A 24,851-nucleotide genomic window follows, 5' to 3' on the forward strand; every position below is an offset into this window, starting at 1 on the left:
GGAGCATGAGCTTTCGTGGGTGAATACCCACTTCGTCGGATGCATCCGACGAAGTGGGTATTCACCCACGAAAGCTCATGCTCCAAAACATCTGTTAGTCTATAAGGTGCCATAGGACTCTTTGCTGCTTTTACAGATCCAGACTAACACAGCTACCCCTCTGATAAACGTTTAAAGAGCTTCTTTTAAAATTAAATTAAAATGCAGAGCCCCCCAGACCGGTGGCCAGGACCCAGGCAGTGTGAGTGCCACTGAAAATCAGCTCACGTGCTGCCTTCAGCATGCGTGCCATAGGCTGCCTACCCTGATATAGACACTGTAAGGAATTATTTAAACAACTTCTATTTCCCTTGAAACCTCCTTATAACAATAAGGCAATTATAGTGAAATTACATTTCCAGTGGCAATTCATAGTCATTCATAGCAACAATGACTAGCCAGTGGGCCAGAGAAACAGTATAAGTGACTATTGCCTGGTGGTTAAAAGTATTTACCTAGGCTGGGGAGACACAAGTTCAAGTGCCTGCTCTAATGACACAGTGGAACAGCGCCAGAAGGAGACATCGAGAGATACTTGCCCATTCCACAGCCCATTGGGTAAGGCACTCTCCTGCAATGTGGGAGACACAAACTGAAATCCCTTTTCCACATCATACAGACCGGGGGGAACTGAACATGAGTTTCCCACATCCCCCTGGGCTATACGTTGTAAGGAAGGCTACTTCTTCCCCCACCACCCACAAAAATCTGTTTTGGATCGATTCTCTTTTGGATTTGGTTCTATTTGAAACGATTTTTCCCCACTTTTTTCAGAACTGACAGTGATCCAAAAAAATCAGTTATTTGCTCAGCTTTACCAGTGAGCAAGCTACTTCAGAGTAAGCATGTGATCTGGCTCTAAATTCACATCATGTTACCATGGTAACTTACTTTGATTACTGAGGGAGGGGGGAGGAAGCACCAGCCATATATTTTCCATTATTATACTGCATAATATTTTTTCTCAGAATCTTATAAAAGCAATCCTGAGAAATGTGTATGTTCAATTTAACTATTTCTCTCAAATCAGCCATTAGAAGTGTTTTCAAGTAATACAGTATTTGTTCCTCTGAGCTGTAAATTTCAGCTATTCACCATAGCAAATGCCCCTGCAAACTAGCAAATATTCACATTGGTAAGTCTAGTTTTATTTATTGTTTTTCTATAGTAAAGTCTCGCCAGGGATTCTAAAACATGTATCCTTCTCTGCTCCCTTGTGGGCCTGTGCTGGTAGGATTAGAACCTGCAGATGCCTCCTCCTCCCATTGATTTTTGTGAAGCCCAGAAGGCAAACACGAAAACCACCTGGAAGGGATGGTACACAGTGTGAATATCAATGTACTGACAAGTGGCTCTGGGGGACAGTAGAGCTGCTAAAACTGATCCACTGCCAGACATCAGCATTCAGAATGTAGAAGGAGAAAAGGGGTGAGAGGGAGGGAGAAATTTTCAGACACTGGCAGAAAGTCCAACAAGTTTATTTTGCTCCTGCTAAAATAATTATTTTCTGTATATCCTCATATTTGTTAGGTGAAGAAAGTGCACTGTGATGAACTAAATGGACTATGCAGGAAGTTTAGAGTGAAAATGAACCAGTGTTTAAATTTTATGAAGTGATTAAAGCTAACAAGGAGAAGTTCAAAGCCTGACATAAAGGTTTCCTTTATTCTCTGTTGAGATGCTGACTCAAACAATGCTGCATTTTACCTACTACTATTATAGGAAATGCCACCAGTAACGACTGAATTTACTATTAATATTATTATTATTATTGTTATACCATTCATGTGTTCAACTCTGTAAATACCAAACATAAAAATAAAAAAGCCTCTTCCCCAAAGATCTTGCAATCTAAAAAACTAACATGGAGAAAAAAGGTTGCCTTCAGCAACCCAGGAGTTCAGTAAAAGCTGTCTATTCACTCACTTTAGTTTATTCTGTATTATTAACTTTAAACCTAGCTGATTAGAAAAATAATTTGTTAAAACAAAAAAACAACATGCTAAATCTAAAAAGTGTTTTTCGAGCTAAATTATTAACTCTTTAAATAGCCATTTATATCTTTATCTACAGAGGGAGAAATATTACAACATAATTCATAATAAAAAATGCGAAATATAGATTTATTCAACATTATGGCTCAAAGAGAATGGCACCTCAATTACACTAAGCATGTCTTATTGGTTAGAGGCTAATAACTAGTGGTCATCTCCTATCCCCTTTGAAGACCATGGAAAACTTCTCACCAACTTTGATGGGCACAGAAGCAGACCCTTAAATAGGGACAAATCACATTTTATCATATTAATCACTGCACATGTTTTTGATTCTTTCAAAGTCAATGCTCTAAATACTGTGATTATCTTCTCAATTACTAGAGAAAATTATTTAGTTTCACTACAGTAATAACATAACAAAGGGGTTTTGTTAGGTTACATAGCAAAAGTACTCTGATATCACTACATATTCACCGTAGTAACTTTAAAATAATGATTACACACAAGGTTTAATACAAATGTGATGAGCTCTCATCATATTTAATGAGTAATTCAGAAAAATAGGTTAAATACTGAATACATGAAGGTTCAATCAGGCCAAAGTCCCACTGGCAGCCCCACAGTAACTTTTTCTTTCTAATTTTGCAAGATATAAGAAAATCATGATTTTTCAGGAGATGTAACCTTCCTTACTAATTTGTTATCCAACAAATTATATTATCAAATTCACTATTATATATGTAGTATCAAAAACACAGAGAAAATCTGTAAAGATACAAAGTTACTGTACTCTGGGTGAACAAATGAAATGTAATGGCTTGTGATATACAGGAGCTCAGACTAGATTATTCAATGGTCCCTTCTGGCCTTAAACTCTATGAATCTATGAAAGCACATAAAAAATAATAAAACTAGGGCCCCACTGGGAACTGCTAGCACAGATTAATATAAAGCAGATTACTATCAAAGGCGATTCTGCACAGATACATAGGTCAACACTAGCAGTTCCTTATGCAGGATCAGGGTCTAGGTTGGCAGAGCACACCACCACATCAGCCCAGAGAAGCCTATACCCTAGGAAATTCATTTCTGGAGCACAGCTGGCAGTAGAGAACTAACTGCTTAGGAAACAACTGGTCAAAAAGGACCCTAGCTTTTGGGACCCCAGAAGTGAAAAGAGAAATGGCAGCTTCCTCATAAGGCCAACACTCTGTTGTTACCAATGTGCTATCCCTAAACCTTTGTATGTACTGGCCTGAGATTGCAATCTGATAATATTTATGTTACAACATTATATGAGTTAGCCAAACTTTGCATCTAAGGTCAAGTGGGTGCCGCCCATACAATCAGTTTCCGGAAGTTGCAAGGCAGAGAAACAGTGGATATTAGACTTTCTTGTCAACTACTTCCATGATTTTACTATGTGTAAGTACTGAGAAATAGCAAAGGTTAAATCTTACCATTCCAAGACCACATTCTGTCCCATCAGCCAATGGCATATGCTGAGTACGACAGCCCTTGTGAATTCCTTCAGCACTTGTGCACCATAAGCGTTTGCATTGTTTCTGATAAGAAAACAAAATGTAATTTCCTTTGCTACACCTGTAACATCATTTTGTTCAATGGCCTACATATTAATTACATTTCTCTTACCACATGCATCTTGTAATGTTTGCAAATAGGAGAATTCTAAAAGCTATGATTAAAATATTTTTCACAAATGTTACTCCTTATAAAACAAGAGAAGAGAGTCTGCATTAGGAAAAACAAATAATATGGAATATTTTGATTGAACTCACTGGATTAGCAAAAATCAGTTAACTTCACATCATAACTGGTATTTTATAAAAAAATTAGAGGTTCAGGTTATTTACTACATATCGTAAGGTCTGAATATAATCACCATGTAAAGCCATTAACTACTATTTCCACATAGTGGTACCAATTTATTGACAATGGGTCAAAATTCAAAAGTACCTTAGTGAGTCTAAGTCCCACTGAAAATCACGAAGGCACTTTTGAAAACTTTATTCAATATGATTTCACAGATGCAATATGCAGTACTGTAATAGTTCTGTCAAAACTGCAGACTCAATCCTCAACTGTCGCCAAACTAGGGTTAGTTGTCCCCAAGTGGATGAACAGGAAAAGATGGCTTTAACAACATTTGTGGCTCCTCAGTCTAATTCAACCTCTGGTGTAAATTATCATTGATTACAATGGAGTTATTGCACATTTGGCATTTAGTGTTAAAAAAAATATTGAGTGGTTTTCACAGTAAGGGAGTATATGAGTCACACTATACATTTATGAATGAGAAAGCCTAAAAATTAAATGGTCATAAGGTGTTTAATTTTATAGATTAAATATAGTTAAATAGAAGTTATAAGATTTTTACAAATTAATATCATATACAATACTATACTGCAAAAGAGGGTTTCAAGTTTATAGACTTTCCACCTCACAGATCGATTTGGGTACATGGAACATAGAACATGGTCCAAAATCCCAGGATGTCCATGGAAAGACTTCCATTGATTTCAGTAGGATTTGGATCAGGGCAATAGAAAGGAAACCAAATATACTAATTCTGTCAGTAAAACTGACTGTTCCAAGAATTAACCAATAGTTCATCTAAAAAAATATAGTAATAGAAAGAGTCTGTCTTCCTAATTACTACTGCATAGTATAAAAGTTATATTCTCCAGCTGGATAGACAATCTAGATGGATATATCAAAATCATGACACAATCAGTGTTGAGCATCATTACCTTTGGGTATACAAATCCTGACCATCTTAAATTATTCCACACTCACTATGGGCCAGATTCTGATTCCCTGCCTCACAGTGAATAGCAATTTGCTCGAAAAATATTCCCACTGAAGTTTGTCTAAATCTGATCCTATGTTAACTGTCATATCTAATTAGTTCCACCCGGTAATGCTAATAAAGTCTTCTTCTGCAGGTGGAAACAGAGCCTTTATGCCATATTGGCAGTGCTTGCCCTTTAATTCTTAGCACTGAATGAATCCATAATGACATTTTAAAGTTTGCACAGACATCCAACAACTGAAATTCCATTTTTTATTGTATCAAGCTGTATACAGCTTTGTTTCCAGTTCACTGTTCTGCTATTAAGAAACTGTTGACCTTGACCTGTAGGTTAAGCTTACCATGAAAGCTATTCTAAGCACTGCAACTCTAACAGGCATGAGTTATAACTTATAAAATAAAGCACAGGATCCCCTTCTCATTCATTTCAGCATGTATATGAATTATTTATTTAATGAAAAATTATGCTTACTTTTAAAACCAAACTCACAATTAAAAACACTTTTTAAATTAATTAAAAATTGTGTAGTGACTAGGTTATTGAACAGATAACATGTAAAAATAAATAATTATTGAATACATTTGTAAGACAATAAGAGAAAAATACTGAAGCAGAATACATCTGTATAAATTCAGTTTCCTACAACAACCACCTCATGCATAAATGCACAGATCTAAATCACCGTATTCCACTTACTCCTCAACACCACATAAAACTCTCCTAGCACTTAGAACTACCAAGCTTTCCACTGAAGTTTCTTGTCCTCTACCATGCTGATTTTTTAAACTCTTCCACGTGCTCAAGAAAAAAAACAATTGTTTAAAGATAAAGAGTCTGTGGGATTTCATTTCAATTTTGAAGAAACTGCAAATAATATTTTTCAAAAATTGTTAAATAAATGTTAAAGATGGGTTTCTGTGTTGTGTGACTTACCAGATAGGGGCATACTTGTGACCCAGGACCAAACATAAGTTCACACTGCTTGTTGACATCATACATTGATCCAGGCAGCTGTGATGAAAGATCATATATTCTTCCATTTGGTTTGTCGAGAAGGCATTCCCCATAACCAGTACTGTTATAAAATTAACAAAATGTAAATAAATTGGTTTTATTGAACTTTTACAAATATATAACTTTGGAGATAAGACCACTTTGTGATTATATTACAAAATGTAAAACACTAATTAATTGATTGTGGGGGCAGATCTTACAGTGTTTACATATGCATAACTCCCAACAAAGTAAGCTGTGGGTTTGCACATATATTTAGCTTCACAACTGCCTTTCTAAAATATCACATCAGCGCAACAACAAACATAAAACTTCAAAAATAAACCATAAGAGATAGACAACTGTTATGATTTTAGGACAATCACCACTATAATTATGCAGCACAGCAATATGCAGTTTTTGTAATATAAAATAAAATTATAGAGGTTTCTATTTATTTTCAACTGTTTCATGTAAACTGTTGACAGTAATTCATATTTTAGATGCTGATCTACAAGTCTGCGTATTAAAATGAAAATTACAGGCATGGATGAAAATTTCCCCATTTTGATTCTGCTTAAGATTATCTTACAATTAATTCATCAACAATGCTCTCTTTTGTGCATTTTTGAGAAAATGAGAATTGAAAAAATTGTCATAGCAAAGGAAAAGATCAAAAGGTCATGACTCAGGAAAAATCTAATTATAACCAGCATTTCTCATTTTAAAAAGAAGCTTTTCATAAAAAGAAGAGGGTGTGCATTTTGATCTAGATACACCATGTTAAATATATTGATGTACTTGATTGTGTTGCCCAGGTTCTGATCCTGAAAAAACTGAAGCATGTCCTTAACTTAACACAGTGTGAGTAGCTTGAGACTTCTCACAGTAAGTAAAGGTAAGCACCTGCATCAATCTTTGAAGGACAGAGGACTACTTTTCTAAGAATGAATATTAAAATATTAAACTGTTCAGTAACTGAAAAGCAACTCCATGGCAAGATAGCATATGACAAATTAAAAGGAACACAGAGTGCTATTAAAATAGCATACAGTTATATTTAAGCAATTTTTTTAAATAGTTTCAAGAGACAACAATTGAAAAAACAGACTACATTATATTGATACTTACTCAAGAAACTCAGTGATATATTTTTGACTGCATTTTGACCAGGTCCATGGACTTGTGTGATAATTTAGAGTTGGGGCCATTACATGGTACTGATATTTTATTCCAGCTTCTTTACACTTAAAACTATCATCATGGGGTATATTAAATCTAAAAGACAAACAAACACACTCCAAAGAAAATTCAGTAAAATTTCATTTGTTTACTTTATTACATCACCAAATGTTCAATTCTTAAGTTTTAAAATGCCTTTCTTGTATAATGGGCCTCCACTGTAATTGTGCCTCTTTGCTAATATGGTGATAGATGCCCTAGAAATGCCGTAGATAGATTCTGTAGCATCTTTCATCCAAAAGGATAATAAAATATATTACAGACTGGGGGCTTAATTCTTACAACTGTTCAGAAAAAATGAATATTTAAAAAAAAGTAGGTGTATATTTTCACATTATGACCAAATTCTACCTTTAAATATCAAATGAGGCTCCAACTGTCTTACTAAAAACACACCAAAACTTACACCTTGTATTGCTCTATTTGTTTTAACATAAAAGTGTGTGAAAATCTTCTTATGAGTCGGGTTTCACTATGCATTCATCTTTCACCTATACTTTCAGTCTTTCACTTATACTTACGATCAAGTATGAGTCTATTAATTCATTTTGATCTGCATTGAGAATTATTCTGAATATTCAGTCCAACGTAGTCTTCCTAGCTTTTTTTTTTTTACTATGTATAATATACATGTAGAGAAAATTAGTTATAGAGATTAGTATTACATTATCAGAGAAAGAACCACTCTGAGATTTTTACGGCTAATTGGCATAAATGCTTGAACTAGGGGTGCTGCTGCACCCCTTGGCTTGAAGTGGTTTCCATCACATACAGGGCTTACAGTTTGGTTCAATGGCTCTCAGCATCCCCACTATGCAAATTGTTCCAGCACCCCTGCTAAATGAGGATTAATTTCACTATAAGTTTGTGGCTAAACACCCTACTTGGCTCTGAAAATGTCAGCCTCTTTGGACCATGTCGTTTTAGACAAACAGTTTATCCAACATACTGTATACATTAATAAATAGGATACACATACTATATGCTCCCATACACACACCTTAATTGTGACTACTAAATACACAAATTATATGAAGTCCAGCATTATTATATTTATGCAACCAGCAAATTGCAATATTTTGCTCTTTGAGTTGAAGCATTGTTACATGTGGCATGCATCTAAGTGACCATGAAAGGCATATCCAATTCACAATATGGCTTCTAGGCTGTGAAATGCCATCATAACCTAAACTGTGGCATGCCTCACAGACCCAGAGCATGACATGCCTTTTATTTCATTGATAGGCATGGCACTTACCATGAGTTGTCCTTGTCTTCCTCTCATATTTTTAATAAGATATTTCTATATGGTTGTGTATTCCTATGGTGCTCTAAAATGGTTATATTAGCGACTTGATATTTACTTAAACTGAAGTTATTTATTAAGGCTAGATTGTGGTTAGGGTAATAAAACTACCCTGGGAGGTGGATGGGTTCAGGAGGTACCCATCCTAAGCTCCCTGAATGCAGTGTTCGATCTGTTCCAATCACAGCTCTGGGCACAAGGGATGAACAGGGGCTTTTGCAGCCAGTGCTCCCCACGCTCACTGTGAGCAGGTGGATGGAGAGTGACAGAGCCACAGTTTTATTCTGGAAGATGTGCTTCAATCAAACACAAGGTATTTGGTTCAATACAGGGGTAACTGGGTGAAATTTAATGGCCACTAACATACAGGAAGTCACACTACATGATTTAATGGTCCCCTCTGGCCTTAAACTATGAATCTATTACCCCTACCTGTTGGCCAGCAGAGGCGGCAAGATGCAAGGGGGCACAGAGAATGTTGTGTCCTGTAAAGAGCTTTTTTTATTTTAAAAAAAAAAGAAATCAAAACATTTATTCCATTGGAAAATATATACTTACACATGCCCAAGTTCATGTGCTATAGTAAATGCAGCACTTAATCCATTTTCTTCACTTATAGAACAGCTGCGCAGTGGGTCACACATTGTACCTAATTCCGCTAAACCTGGAAAAATGAATTTTTATATAAAAGCTTAACAGTAAAATATTCATGTAGAAGTACTGACTATATTGGATATTAAGCGGTACATGTTCAAAGTGATGCTTAATGGATATAGCCAGAGGCACACAAATTAAGAACCTACCTTGATCCAGAAAATCATTCCCAGAATATATATGAAGCCAAGGTTACATTACCAAGGATGCAATATCATAAAGGTTCACTTTCTAAGATGCACATTGTAAACTTTACATTTACAGTATGATTTCCTCATATCTGTAATACAATTCTCTTACAAGTTCTCTTAAAAAATATTATACTGATTTAACAAAGTAGCTTACCTAGAGTATCACACTTCTCTCTAGCTCTGCAGATATCTTCCCTTGAAGAAAAAGATTTTATTTGAAACTATTAAAATATCCAAAGTTGTATTCCAAACAATAAAAAACACAGAGGACCAGATCCCGAGCTGGTATAAATTGATGTAACTATATTGACTTCAATGGAGTCAATGGATCAGAACCTTCAATGATTTAAACCAGATGTGGATTTGATGCATAATTTTTAATATTTAAATGTATAGAGCAGTTTTAAATTCTTGTGAACAAGTTAATTTAAACTTAACAGACTTAGCCCATACTATCACTGTCTCTCAAACCTGCACGGAACAGAGAGCGTAAATGCTACGTCCTAGATCCCCAGATACTTAGGTAGCAAGTCCTGTTTTTAGGTGCTGCTGCAACCCCCAAAACTCCCATTGTTTGGCTGCCACCTAACCCCATAGGCATCTAAACTCACTCAGTGCCTAAGTTTTAGTAGTAAAAGTTCCCTAGGTGCCTACTTTCCTATCTCTGAGCTTGCACACTGCAGCCTCACTCTAGGCCTCTGGGCACCCACCTCCTGCCTAAATGCCAGAGCAATCCACAAGCTGGGGAAAGACAGGTGGTCACCTGCCTACGTTTTCATGTGGACCCAGTCCAGTAGGCATGCTCAGAGGCCACCTAACTGCACACAAAACAACTCAGGGGATGGGGCGGGAGGACAGAAGGTGGATCTGCCTTATAATCTTTAGCCCAGTGGTTAAAGAACTCACTAGGATTTGGGAAACCACCAGTTCAAGTCCTCCCCACCCAGTTGACAGGGAGGGATTTGAACAGAATCTTCTACCTCTCAAGTCAGTGTCTTAACCAATGGGCTATAAAGTCATCCCCACTCTGTCTTTGCCCCCCAAATGACATTTAATTATTCAATTATTTAATTAAAGTAGAACTTCAGTAGGACAGATTGAGGGAAACCCACACCTGAATATTCTATGGCCTAGTGATTAGGCCATTCACCTGAGAAATAAGAGACTCCTGTCCAAATCTCTTCTCCTCATTAGGCAGAGGGAGGAATTGAGCTAGCGGTCTCCCACATTCTGGGTGAGTGCACTAATCACTGGGATAAAAGTTATCAGAGTTTCCTCCCAGGGGAATTAGCCAGCCTCTGAGTATACCTACTGGACTGGGCTCCACATACAACTTAGGCAGAAAAGCGCTTATTAGGGTGACCAGCTGTCCAGTTTTTGCCAGGAACCATGGCCAATGGGAGCTGCAGGAATGGTGCCTGTGGGCGAGAGCAGCATGCAGAGCCGCCTGCTGTACCTCCGCCTAGGAGCTGGACCTGCTGGCTGCTTCCGGGGCCAGGGGTGGCTCTAGGATTTCCGCCGCCCCAAGCACGGCGGCACACCGCGGGGGGCGCTCTAGCGGTCGCTGGTCCCGCGGCTCCGGTGGACCTCCCACAGACGTGCCTGTGGAGGGTCCGCTGGCCCCGCGGCTCCGGTGAACCTCCCGCAGGCATGCCTGCAGATGCTCCACCGGAGCTGCGGGACCAGCGGCCCCTCCGCAGGCACATCTGCGGGAGGTCTACCGGAGCCGCGGTCCCAGCGGACCTTCTGCAGGCATGCCTGCGGAAGGTCCGCCAGAACCGCCTGCCACCCTCCTGCTGGGATGCCGCCCCAAGCGCGCGCTTGGCGCGCTGGGGTCTGGAGCCGGCCCTGTCCGGGGCGCAGTGCAGTCCACGGTGCCAGGACAGGCAGGAAGCCTGCCTTAGCCCCACCTGCTGCACCACTGACCGGGAGCCACCAGAGGTAAGTTCGCCCCAACCCTGAGCCCCAGCTCTGAGACCCCCCACAAACCTGGAGCCCCCTCCTGCACTCCAAACCCCTCATCCCCAGCCCCACCCTAGAACCTGCACCCCAGCCCAGAGCCCTGACCCCCTCCTGCACCCCAATCCCCTACTACAGCCCAGAGCCCCCTCCCACACCCTGAACCCCTCATCCTCACCCCAGAGCCCACACACACTCCCACACCCTGAACCCCTCATTTATGGCCCCATCCCGGAACCAGTGCCCCCCGTTTGAGCCCTCATCCCCTCCCACACCCCAACCCCTGAAAGTTTGCAACCCTAATACCTATCTTCCCCCATTTTGTGGATTGCTAGCGGAGCTAGGCACCTCCCTGCAGCCCAAATTGAGACACTGAACTCCATAAAATGGGCAGGGTGAGCCTTAATATGCCTCCTTCTTCTTGGGTCTTCCATTGGCTAACTTAGGCAGTTCTCCACCTAGCGTGCTGGCTTTGTGGATCACATTCTAAGGTGCCTATCTATCCCCATTCATTGTATAGAAGGCTAGGGGCCTAACTCCAGTTCTATGTATCACAGTGTTGTTCCTGTGGTTTTATAGGGGGATAAAAGTTAGGTGTCATGACACTCAGCATCACAATCCCTAAGTCCCTTTTTGTTGATCTCAGCTTATGCTATTTCCCTGGAGGGTCACAATTCAGAGCAAGCATAGAAATGCTGCTGAAAATTGTGCAGTATTGTTCCAGAAATTTGAAACTGCCCTAAGCAGAGGAACCAACAACTCTGCTGAAATAAGAAAATAAAATTCAGGACAAGATCTAAATGCAGCTTATTATTTTTTTTCCAGTGGATATAAAACAATATATCAGAGCAACTGAAAGAGAGAGAACAATTAGGGAGGGTATATCTTTTATGCTTGAACACCAGAAAGACCGGGAAAAGTGGAGACAGGAGGAATATATATTAAATCTAATGCTTTCCCCCCTGTAAAGTATTTATTAATTTTGTATACTACTCTCCAAAAGTAGACCATCATTATGTCAGTGCAATGGATTCCATTAATGTTATTGCTTTGGTACAGCACCCTAGCACTGACTGAACTATATTAGTACAGTGGGTAGAACCTTCATTTCACCACATCACAATTTCAGGGGTGATCCTGCTCCCACTGACTTTAATGGGAACTGTATCAGCTGGCCTGTTACCAACACAACATTGTCACTGTAATTTTTCATGAATTGTTTCTCTGTGGTCTCAGGATATAACTACACTTTAGCTGAAGGTATAGTTTCCAGCTCAGGTAGATATATGCACGCTAATTCTGACTGAGCTACCATGCTAAAAATGGAAGCATAGCCACAGAGGTGCAGGCAGTGGGATGGGCTAGCCATTGGAGTAAGTACTCAAAGTCTCTGGCAAGACTGTACTTGGGCAGCTAGCCAACCCTACCACCTGCGCCACCACGGATACACTTCTATTTTTAGCGTACTAGCTCACTCAAACTAGCGTGCATACATCTACCTGAGCTGGAAACTATACCTTGAACTCAATGCATCCTCGGAGTACAAAACATTTAATTTTATTCCACTATTGATTTCTTCGTTTACTTTAATTAACTTTGAAATATTTCAGTGCAACAGTTAAAAATAATGTCAGAAACAAACTGTTACTCGTCTGACCTAGTTCAATAAATGTGACTATTTCAGAGGCTGTACCTTGTGATGAGAACAGCAGTATCATGATGAGAAGGGTGAGCATCATCCAGAATATTCTGTGTTTGTTGCCATAAACAAAAATTACGAAGAGTGGTAGCTGCATTAAAACTGATGGCTGGTCCTTCCTGTACAGGAAATTGCCAAGACACAACAAAGACTGTAAAACTCATTCACTTGCAATAATTCAGTCATGTGGGATCCAATTCTGCAAGCTGATCTGTGTGGGTGAACAGCAGGCAGGGAGTCAATAGGGCCCTACACAGGAGTCAACACACACAGATTAATTTGCAGGATCAGAGTCGTAATGTAGCCAGTAATCAGACAGACAGTAATATAACCAGTCTTTTAAATCAGTAAGTATAACCCTGTGTCATATACTGATTACAAAGACACTGTTAGAAAAATATTTATGACAAAATAAATCAACATAAAAACATATTTAAAAAAATTCAGATCGGTGTTATGCACACTATCTTGGACTGATACAATTTATAACATCTAATTTGTCTTTTTTTTTTTAATTTCACTTAAGTTTGGACGATAAAACTACATGGGTCTTATGGTAAATATCATTTCCTCCTTCTCGTACACTGCTGCCCTACTGACAGACCACAGACAACAACTCGGGAAGGAGGAACCATTTGTAAGATTCTCTTTGTGGCATTTTCAGCAGATTGTATGAGGGGAGGGGATACTATCTCCCATGCACCCTGCAAAACAAAAGATCTCAGGGGATCCATCAGCAACTAGGGCCTCCATACTGCCACCTGTCACACGACCCCTCTAGGGAACTCCCTCATTCCCCTGTCAATATGGTATTAATGAAGCCATGCTCAGGAGACTTATCCTGCAGGTAGCTGCCCTATAAGCCCTTCTGAGGGTCTGGCTTAAAGCCCATTTAATTCAATGGGAATTCCCAAAAGAAGGGATAGTAGGAGTTCTATAATAAAAATAAAAGGCTCTGTAGTAAAGCTCTCTGTGTGTGTAAACTAATTCCACTTGGGGCTAGAGTTAACCCTGACACCTACATTCTTTTTCTGTTTTGTTTGGTTCTGGTGGAGGTTTTTTGTTTGGAGGTTTGTTTGTTTTTATATCAACAAAGTGATGGTCATAGTAAAAGTAAGTGTAACTGACCTTAACATTTAAAAAACAAACTGTTTTTGTTGAAATTATTTTTAAAACTTAGCCTGCAAACAAATATTTTGTGCCTAATCTGTGAAAAATATCCTATTAATAAGTATATTTTTCTTACCTGTTCATTGTGAATTACAATTAGTTTTACAATCATTATATTTATGAGATTTCCAATACTTGAATCTTTGTAGATTGCTGCAACCTAGAGAGAAAAAATTCGTAGGATTAGATTGCTAAAACCATATGGAAAACTTGAGATCTCTTAGTATTTTCATACTCAGTTATTTAGTTAAATTTTTATATTCAGTTATAAGATTCAAATACCACATTGGTTACCAGAAGATGGACAAATTATACTCAGTTACACCTTTGGCAATCTGTCGTTTGTGTACTATAACTGAATATACTTGTTTACTATAACTCAATAATTAACACTGAATAAGACTAAGGTCAAATGGACTCTCCACAGATATGACAGAGACAAGATTGGTACTGGACTGACTTCTGTAGGTGGAAAGTACAAGCCTTCAAGCTACACAGAGCTCTTCTTTAGGTCTGGGGAAGGAAGAATAGTGTTTGAGCTAAATTTAAGTTGGAACAGACTGTTAAACAGAAGGGCTAAAATGTTGGAGGCGGTCACTTGAAATGAAGTGGGAAATTGGGCATTAGATTATTATGAACAGAGGGTCTGAAATGGGCAATTTAGGGCACCAGGCAGTATGGTGTGTTACAAATTGTTGTAATGAACCAGAAAACCAGTGCCTCTGTTAAATTCTTGGCTTTTGGTGTCTATCAGAGTTATGAATTAAAATTCCCAAGTCTGCCTTTTGAAGGTGTTGTGCAGGTTTCCCCAAGGACAAGTATTGAAAGATCAGATATGGAGGGATCACTTTCTGAAAAGTGTTCGACCGCAGGTGATGTTTGTCTTATCATTTTTCTGTGTGAGTTCATTTGAGAGTGTAGTGATTGTTCCATTTCACTTACATAGTTGTTGTTGGGGCATTTGATGCACTAGATAAGGTACATCACATGTTGTGACAAGCATGTGAAGGACCCATAAATCTTGAAAGGTGTATTGTGGGGGTACTGATCATCATAGCAGTGAAGATATGTCCGCAAGTTTTGCATCTGTTGCTCTGGCAGTGTCTGGTGCTGCTTTGAGTTGGTGTGTCCTGGTCTACGGGGAGCTTGCTTTGGATGATGAGCTTGATGAGGTTGGGGGGTTATTTGAAGGCCAGAGGAGGAAGTTTGGGAAAGATTTCTTTTGGACACGCCATTGAAGTTAATGGAAGCTTTACCACTGACTTTAGTGGGAGCAGAACCAAAATTTAAGAGACTAGTTTCACAACATGCCTCAAAACCACACCAAATATTTTGCAGGAGATATTTTTTGCACATGCAAAACCTACATTTGCATAAGCAAACAGGCATTTCTGCACATAAATCAGGTAGCTAGACCACAGCGCTCACTGGCTAAACCCACGGACCAGGGTGAAGCCACACTGAAAGCTTACCCTTCATGTAGAAAAGTAACTGTGTGTGAGGGATTGCAGGTCTCAAACGCAGACCTAGAAGTCTCCAAGCAGTGCCCAGACCACAACTGCCACCTGACAGCTCTCCAGAACCATTAGCGATAGGTGCTAGCAGAACTCTGGCCCACCAGACGCTCTGCCTATGAAGCTCCTGATTGGAGCAGACATCCGGCCCTACCAATTGGCCCACATTACCTGAGCCAGAAGGAGACACAGGAAGTTGTCTAAGCAACTGAATGAACTCCTAATCAGCTGACGTACAGGACCCAAAGCCCTGACTCTGGTTTGACCCTGGCATTGTTGTCCTGACCCTCAGCATGAGTCCTGACCCCCCCACTCTGGCCCCAATCCTTGGCATGATCCTGACCCTGTCTCTTGCTCTGACTCTGACTTTGGTTGCTGGTTTCTGACTCTGACTCTGACCTCTAGGCCTGACCGCCAACGCCCCTGTCCCTACACTGTGCCTCTTCAAGATGTGTTGTCTACATGAATGCCACTCTTTGTGTATGTACATCTCATGTGCATTAGATTGGATTCTTTTGGCCAGAAGTGTCCATCAGAGCTGCACCTGTGCCCTAGATACCCTCACATCCTCCCTCCCCACACCACCCCAGTATAAAGGGGAGGCAGGCCCAACCATTTCTCAGTTCTTTCACCAATACCCAACTCCGATGTGGGAAGGAATATACAGTAGCAGGAAAGGAGGGAAGGTTGTCGCATCCATGTGGACAAAACATCTTAAAGAATGACATTTGTTCTAAGGTACTTAAGTAACCATTCTTTTTTCTTTAAGTGATTTTCCACATGGATTCAACTCTTGGTGACTAACAGCTGTCTGATTACTTGGAGATGGGTACTAAGACTCCTTCCTAAACAATGATTGCAGTACAGCCCTACCAAAATGGGCATCCTATTTGGAATCTTTGACCAAAAGATTAGTCTTGTAAACGTGAGGACCAAGCTTCATGTATCTGGCTTACAAATCTCAGGAATAGAGGCATTCTTCAAATACACAGAGGTTGCCTGACCTCTGGTGGAATGAGATCTAATGTGTCCAAGTGGATCCAACTTGGGAAGCTCATAACATGTCCATATGTAGTTGGACCCATTCTGAGAGATTTCTGTGAAGATACTGCCTGATACTTGACCCTATCAGCAAAGGCCACAAAGACCCAGATCTTCAAAGGTATTTAGGCTCCTAACTTCCACTGAAATCAATGGAAGTTAAAAATCTAGATACCTCTGAGGATCTGGGCCAGTCTAGATGTGTTTCTAAATAATTTTGTCTTGGTAAGATAGTATGACAATGCCTTTACCATGTCAAGTATATGAAGTTTAGCTTCCGCTGGGATTGGGTGAGGCTTGGGAAGAAAACTGGGAGATAAATAAACTGGTTCCTATGGAACTCAAACTACTTTTGGCAGGAACTTGAGGTTAGGCCTGAGAGTAACTCTAGCCTTCTGAAATACTGTGTAAGGGGAATCCATCATATGGGGATGAATCTCTCCCCTCCCCACCTTTGAGCTGATGTGATGGCTACTAAAAAGGCAGTCTTCACTGATAGGTAGTAAAGGGAAGATGTTATTAAGGGTTCAAAGGGGAGACTCATCAATCCTGTTCATATCATAGAGGTCCCAAGAGGGAGAGAGCTACTGAACTGCAGAAAAAATATAACTGAGGCCCTTAAGAAATCCAGTCACTGGAGAAAATACACTGTGCTCCTGGATAAGAGGGTAATGTGCAACTATTGCTGCTAGTTCCCTTATGGAACTAATAGAAAGCCCAAATTGTTGCAGGACTAGTAAATAGCCCAATATCAATGAAATAGGTGTTGTCAAGGGAGACAGCTGGTGCCGAGATGAAACTTCTCTCACTTAGCTTTAAAAAATCAATCTAGTTGAGGATTTCCTGCTTTGGAACAGAACGTTCTGAACTTCAGCTGAACAGCTTCTTTTGGTGGATATCATCCAGTCAGCAGCCAAGCTGTCAGATGTAACAATGCTGGGTCTACATGTAGGATCTCACCATTGTTCTGTGAGATTGTATCAGGTAGAGGAGGTAAAGTGATCAGAGGCTGCATTGAGAGGTTCACTAGATCTGAATACCAGAACTGCCTGGGGCCCAGACCAGGACCAGCATGATCATCATCTCTGCCTCTTGACTCAGATTCTCGGTATCACCAGACCTCATTCCCATATCCAGGTGATGAAAAAGACAACTGCAGGGAGCCTGAACTGGAGCCCCATCTAGATCAGAAAACTTGGCATAATTGTTCTGGTCTGTGAGAAATAATTCCATTGATGGCTATCTCCATTTGCAAAGGATGCTAGTCAGCACTGGGTCCTAGAGCAACTATTCATGGTTGTCTGAATTGTCTGTTGTGGTGATCTGCTAGTGAGTCCTGTACACATGGAAGATGCAAGGCCAGTGGCATGATCCAGTAATGAATGAACAAATCTAGAGCCAAATGACTTTCTGACAGAGTGGAGATGACCTGTTTCCTCCCTGTCTGTTGACATATAGTGTAGTTGTGGTGTTGGACTGTGTCCATCATGTCCATGTGATGACTGCTGTGTAGATACATTGATTTCAACCACCCTTGTCTGGTGCACAGGTGAAGTCTGGCAAACTGTATCACATAGGTGCATGAGGCCATATGTCCATGAGCCTGAGGCATATTCTCACTGACGTCCTTGGTTGAGTTTGAAGTTTGTTGAAGAGGTTCTATCTTAAGGAAGACAGGCTCTCACTGACCTGGAATCTAACACAGCTCCTATGAACTCTATGTTTTGAGTCAGAGAAAGCGTGGATTTTTCTCTATTGACTTTGAGGCTCAGAGTGATGAATAGCTTAATGTTATTTGGGATGATCTTCCTCAGATGAACTAGTCATCTAGGTATGGACAGAATTGAATCCCTTCTTTCTTGAAATGAGCTGGATTAAACAGCCTTTGTTGAAAATTTCCAGGACCCAGTGGCCCAATGTCATCTGAGTCTAGGCTTCCAAAAAGTAAGAGTTAGTTGATGAAGGGGAGTGAAAGGAAGTGAACCTTGAGAGGTTGTCAGGCTCTTGACACCAGTGTAAAACCTGCTTCCCAGTAGAGGATGCAGACTATGCAGCAACAAAAGAAGAAGAGGTGGAGGGTCATTGTCAGTGGAACCTCTCTGTCTTGGCAGCTTGGAGGCTGACAATGTACTGTGCAGAGGGACACTGACTGAAGAAAGCCTGTGGTCTTACTTGCTTCCTTCTTGGGAATGGAATGGAGCTTCGCCAGTTTACACCAGCTGAGGATCTGGTGTACAGTATTTAATTTTGAACATTTGCCTATTTTTATTTAAGCCTTATCTGACACCCTGTTATGTTTCTGGAACATACCTCTGATCTCAACCTATATCTGCCCCAAATCAATATAAAGTTACCTTTATATTAATGACATCACTCACAGATCTCTTTTTGTCCAATCTGAATGCTCAGCATCAGTTGGTTTTCCTTCAGTGCAAATGGGTTGAGTATGCTACGGACCAAATTCTTTCATTAAGGGACATACTAGAGTAGGCTGTAGGAGGAATTCAATGTCTCTGATCTCAGTTCTAGGGTGTGCAACCACTGCACCATTCCTTCAAAAGTAGCAGCATGTGCTTCTGTCTGCAGCTAACCAGAGGGTGAGTGTGCAGGAGAGGAGGAGGAGGAGGACCAGAACGAAGCCTCCACCTCCTCATCATCCCTTTTGTGATGACGAGCACATACAGAGACACTATCCCTAAGCCGCTCTAGCATTTGGGTCTTCTCTTCCCTCCAGATCCTCAGCTGGTGTTAATTATGTACTACTATTATTAATTATTATTATTACTGTCGTTTATTACCATAGTGCCTCGGAACCTTAGTCAACATGAACCAGGACCCTATTGTGCTAGGCGCTGTACAAACAAAGAACAAAAATCACAGTCCCTGACCCAAACAGCTTACAATCGAAGTAGCTCCATTAGCTGAAGCCAGCTGAGAATCTGATTATTATTCTGAAAATGCTTGTAGCACAAATATAAAATAACCTGGGCATTTTATTTCACAACAGCTACATGTTCTTACAACAGCTACAAAAATTGCACTGCTGTGTAAATTTATTCATTTTACTTTAATATTACAGTGAATTATGTATTACTAATTCTTTTAATGTTTTATCAAATCAAGGACTAGATTTTACCACGTTCCCTTATGGTAAGTAGCACCTTACTGCACTGAAGTCAACAGAGCTACCAGCTAAGGTTCTGGCCCCGATCTTCTATATTTACAGAAGGTCCTTGTTTCAATACAGAATTCCATCTGACTGGATGCAGATGCTCCAGTAAATTTAAAGGGTATATAATTTTACAGGGAAAATACCAGAACAGTAATAAATTCACTTACTATTGGCAACATCACTTAAGTTTACTTACTATTGACATAAGTGTTAATATATAGTGCTGCAAGCTCCGTCCATGGTGGCGAACCATTTTGGTATCAGCTGTAACCATCACCTCTACATATCTTGGATAGGAAAGAAAACGTTTTTTCCGGGAATGTGGATTGCTTCTATCAACCTCTATTGATAGATTTTTAAAAGCATATTCTAAAACTGTGGCCTTTTGTAAAATATTTAGGTCTTCATTTAAACTGCTGTAGTCTGGAAATGGTAAAGTGATTTTCTTCATCTCTTTTTCTGTAAGATAAAAAAACAGTTACTATAGCATGCAGTTTCTAAAATTAACGAGAGTAAGGAGAAAGATTGCACAAAATAAAGTGAGAACGCTGTAATATTTACGATCTGCTTCCAAAATGAATCAATGTAAGCATAAAACATTAGATAGGGAAGCCTGAAACAGGAATAGCAAACGGGATATTTACAGTACACTATTATACAGCTGTCCAATATTTGGTGTAATTGTAAGAAATGATATTGATACTACCCTAGTGCCTAAGAGCCCTAGTCAATGTGGACCAGGAGCCTATTGTGCTAGATGCTGTACAGACAGAGCAAAAACATCGTCCTTGTCCCAAACAGGGGAAAGAGACATGTTACCTTTTAGAATGCAAATCATTTTAAAATTCAAACTGACAAGCTGGAAGGACAAGAGCAGTGTGATGTCCGCCTGCATGAACCTCAGTTTAAGGGGGAAAATCTGATACTATGCAGTTGTAGACAAGACAACAACTCATTGTAATAGCTACACTAACCATCAAGGCTTAAAACAAACATAGATATAAAAGAAAGATCTCAGAACTACTACCCAATTGCTGTCTCTGCCCAGACTCTGGCTGCACATGTTCAAAGGGGTTCTGCAAGGACACAGATTAATTGCATTAAATGTATGTTAAGGAGTCAAAGAAGCAAGAATTTGACACACAGAGGAGGAAGAAAGAGAGGACAAAGGAATGCATAATCAAGGGCCAGGTTGTGGAGCCTTCCCTGTTTGTGCTCCTTGACCACAAGGCCTGCTCCAAGCTAACGCCACTAGTCTCATCAAGGGAAGTAGGAAAGACAGAGTGAAGTTGGGGCCATTGTCCTTCCCTTTCGGCCCCCCCCTCCCTCTCAGCCAACTAAACTAAGCTAGCACAGGGAGGAGGAACTCATGATCTATACTTCCAAAGGGTGATGAAACTGTAGTGCCACTGCAGCACATAGCTAGCCACAGCCAGAATTCCTTCCGACGTGCCTCTGGCACCAATCCCCCCCACCCTCCAATATTCTTTAGCCCATAATATGATCTGAATGATTTTGATACTATAGCACAAAACAAAAAATTACCACTATAGTAATTGATACGTTAAGCATAGAAAAGTTTTATGCATGCACAAGTGCTGCTTTTCACATATATTTCATAAGCTTTATTAAATGTCAAAATGAGCAGTGTATTTTCATGACAAAAAAGGGCACTTATCATCTAGTGAGCAAATAACATGCACATTTAAAACATTTACAATCAATGTTTACCAAATATTCAAACAACTCAGAAGAAACTGTTCTGTACAATCAAATATATAACACAACTTTAGATAAATAAAAATGTATAATACATTAGCAATAATGTTGCTTAAGTTTGTGTTTACCTGAAAGACTGGAAAGGTACCAGTTCTGGTCTCTTCAGGTAAATAATGTATGTTTTATAATCTTCCATGAAAGGGATGGGATTGTTTTTCTTTAAAATAAAACAGGGACATTAAATACAAAAAATTACATTTAAATAGTAAAATTGTGACACAAACCAACAAAAGCCAGGAAGTGTATAAACAAGGCTGACACTGAAGACTTAACTCAGGTCATTACAGGGATTTTGTTTTGTTTACACTTTTATGTCCTTACTATCATGTAAACATAATTTTTTGTATTTAATTAAGGGCCTGAATTCTTTGTGCACCAAAAACCCCTAGTCCCAATTTGAGGAGACATACCCGTGCTAGCTCTGAGAGCACAGTCTTAGCAACACAAGCTCTAGGAGGGGCATGCCACCCTGACTATGTCCCTAGAGTCTCCGATGGGTATGTGTGCAGGGCACCTAACCCTTCCATCACTTGTGCCGCCAGGGCTACCCACTATTTTTAGCACAGTAGCTTGATCAGTGCTAGGGGCAGGTATATCTCCTCAAACTTGGGAGGACACCCCCAGCTTGAATTTCAGCCATACCCTAAGACACCCAACTCCTTATATAATACATGGGGAGAGTTAGGCCCCAGAGAATGTGATTCACAAAAGCCAGCACACTGACCATGGAGCCGCCTAAGCTAGCCAGTAGGAAATACTGAAGAGAGGAACTTGGCCTAAGCCTTGCCTCCAAAGGGACTTCAGCACCTAAGTCTAGCTGGTGTCATTCTTGCTCCTGCTCTAGCCCAATCCATATTTAATTATTTATACACAGTGAAACAGTTCCAACAGAAGAGACAGGAAGCCCTGCTACAGAATATCCCCATAGCCTGGTAGTTAGGGTATTCTCCTGGGAAGTGGGGGATGCAATTTCACAATCCCATCTCACATTAGGCAGAGGAAGGAATTGAACTTGGTCTTCCACAGCCTGGGTGAGTGCCCTAATTGCTGAGTTATAAAGGAGGAGCTACTATTCCTCTTCCTCCTCTCTGTCCCCTAGCTGTTTTATGTTGGTTTAGATGTGCTTTGAGAACATCTACCAGATCAGGCCCCAAATGCAACATAGGTGGGAAACACCCATTTTGTGAATCCTACTCAGAATGATCAGTGAGTGAGGCACTGAGCTGCTGTGCGCTGTCAGGATTGAGGTGGCTTTGCACATGCTCAGCAGCAGAAACTTAAGTACCTAAGGACTTCAGTCCCCTGCATAATTAGGAGGCACCTGAACAGGGGTTTTGTAAATGCCAGTAGGGCCTAAATGTCAGACTTAGGTGCTAAAGTGGCAGCAAGACTCCTAGGTTCCCCTTGTGACTCCCACTCTGGGTGTCTAAAGCAAGCCAACCAAAACAAATATCCAAAGTCTGATTTGCCTGTCAGAGGCTAACAGTGGATTAACTCGACTGAAGTCAATGGATGTATACTGATATAAAAATCAATGTAAATGAGGAGAGGCACCCAACAGCAATTTTCTAAATGCATCTTCTACGGAATACAAAAACTGTGAATCTACTTGTAAATGGTTCTGCTACTTTTCACGAGTAAATGAATCTGATCCTTTATTTTTTAGCACAACTCTGTCTGAACAAGTACAGCAAATACAGCAAAGGTTTTCAGTAGAGCTGATTTGTTATCTGATACTTAAACTGAAATGCTAATTATTCTGTGAAGATACAATCATAAAGGGTCACATTCTCCTACTCTTACTCACAATGAGTAGTACCATATTCCATGAGGAGTACCTTTGATATCAGTGCAAATATGTATGGCGTAAGTACTCAGTGAGAATAAGGGTGACAGAATATGGCTCCAAATGCATAATATTACTCCTAATATTTTTAAAAGCACTGAACTATAATTTATGCCCACAGTTAAAAGAAAAATGACCATACAATTTCCCATGTATAGCCACATGGCTACATGTAAGGGGGCTTAACTGGGTTTTAGTATCATAATTCACTTGATTGTGATAACAAAGGTATCATTTCTGAGAGAATTACGCTCCAGGGAAAGCAAGCTGGTGGAGGAGTATTCCACAAATAGTATGTAATTGAACTGCCATACCAGTCACTGGACAATGTTCAGCAATGTAAAGGCCTTCAGGAGGTCACTGTATCTCCACCATGTGTTGCCATATGTTGTCCTGCCTTCAGAACCAGGAAGAGCTTACAAGAGGATGGGGATTGGGATACAATGAACAATATCAACAAAGACCTATTAAAATTAGAATCTGGCAGCTTTCAGAAAACTTACAATTATCAGTTTAATATGTTGATGGATCTGATCTGTGGGGGTATGTCTACACTGTAAAAAGCAATAGTGAGTCTCAGGACTGGGTCAAATGACAGGCTATAAATAGCAGCAAAGACATTTCTGCTTGGGCTGAAGCCTGGGCTCTAAGACCCGCACCAGGTTTCAGAGCCTGGGTGCCAGCCCAGCAGGAATGTCTACACTACTATTTTTAGCCCTATAGCACAGGCCCCATGAGCCCGAGGCAGTTGACCTGGGCTCTGAGATGTATTGCCATGAGGGTTTTGTTGCAGTGTAGACGTATCTTGAGAGGCTTACCATGCCTATGTTTTTAATCTTTGAAAATCTAGGGCAATTTTAAGTTTTGGAGTATGAATGCTGGCAGGAGAGAGATCACTTACCTGTTAGGTTCACTCCCTCTGGGACACCTGGCATTGGGTCACTGTAAGTAGACAGGATACTGGGCTCGATGGACCTTTGCTCTGACCCACTATGGCCATTCTTATGAAAAACTTTATTTTAAACTGGAGACATACAGTTATGATGAGGGTTATTTATTCACAGCTGCACATTTATAAATGTTCTCATTTATGCTCATGCTAATTCATATCCATTCACTAACAATATTGCTCTTTATGATTTCAAAGTTCTCATAGCTTTCATGGGGGGGCATTTCAAGGAATTGTTCAATAGTGTTATATCATACAATGCTACTGAGTTACAATTCAAGAAAAATAGTGGATATATTTGTGACAGATATGGCAATTTCCTGCAATATCTTTTCGAGATCTTACTGTATTAAGTTTATGTATCATTGGGGGCCAGGAATTGAATGTAATTCTGTGGGAGAATGTAACCAGTGTCCTCCAGGAGCTAAGAACAGTGGGGGGTGATTAGGCAAATTCACTCAGACTG

At 40.1% G+C, this 24,851-nt stretch overlaps 1 protein-coding gene across 1 annotated transcript in view; it reads right to left on the bottom strand.

Moving 5' to 3' along the window:
- The window catches only part of ADAMTS20 (ADAM metallopeptidase with thrombospondin type 1 motif 20), a 176,164-nt gene that overhangs the window by 110,488 nt on the left and 40,825 nt on the right, over positions 1-24,851 (bottom strand). The window contains exons 4-11 of the mRNA XM_045001846.1: positions 20,008-20,270; positions 14,161-14,244; positions 12,909-13,033; positions 9,411-9,451; positions 8,970-9,075; positions 6,995-7,141; positions 5,804-5,945; positions 3,497-3,601 (exon numbers count right to left, since the gene is read on the bottom strand). Coding sequence (XP_044857781.1) covers positions 3,497-3,601; positions 5,804-5,945; positions 6,995-7,141; positions 8,970-9,075; positions 9,411-9,451; positions 12,909-13,033; positions 14,161-14,244; positions 20,008-20,270 — 1,013 coding nt within the window. The remainder of the gene's footprint in view (positions 1-3,496; positions 3,602-5,803; positions 5,946-6,994; positions 7,142-8,969; positions 9,076-9,410; positions 9,452-12,908; positions 13,034-14,160; positions 14,245-20,007; positions 20,271-24,851) is intronic.

This window comes from Mauremys mutica, chromosome 1, assembly GCF_020497125.1.
Source record: "Mauremys mutica isolate MM-2020 ecotype Southern chromosome 1, ASM2049712v1, whole genome shotgun sequence".
In the NCBI taxonomy this organism is placed as follows: domain Eukaryota; kingdom Metazoa; phylum Chordata; order Testudines; family Geoemydidae; genus Mauremys; species Mauremys mutica.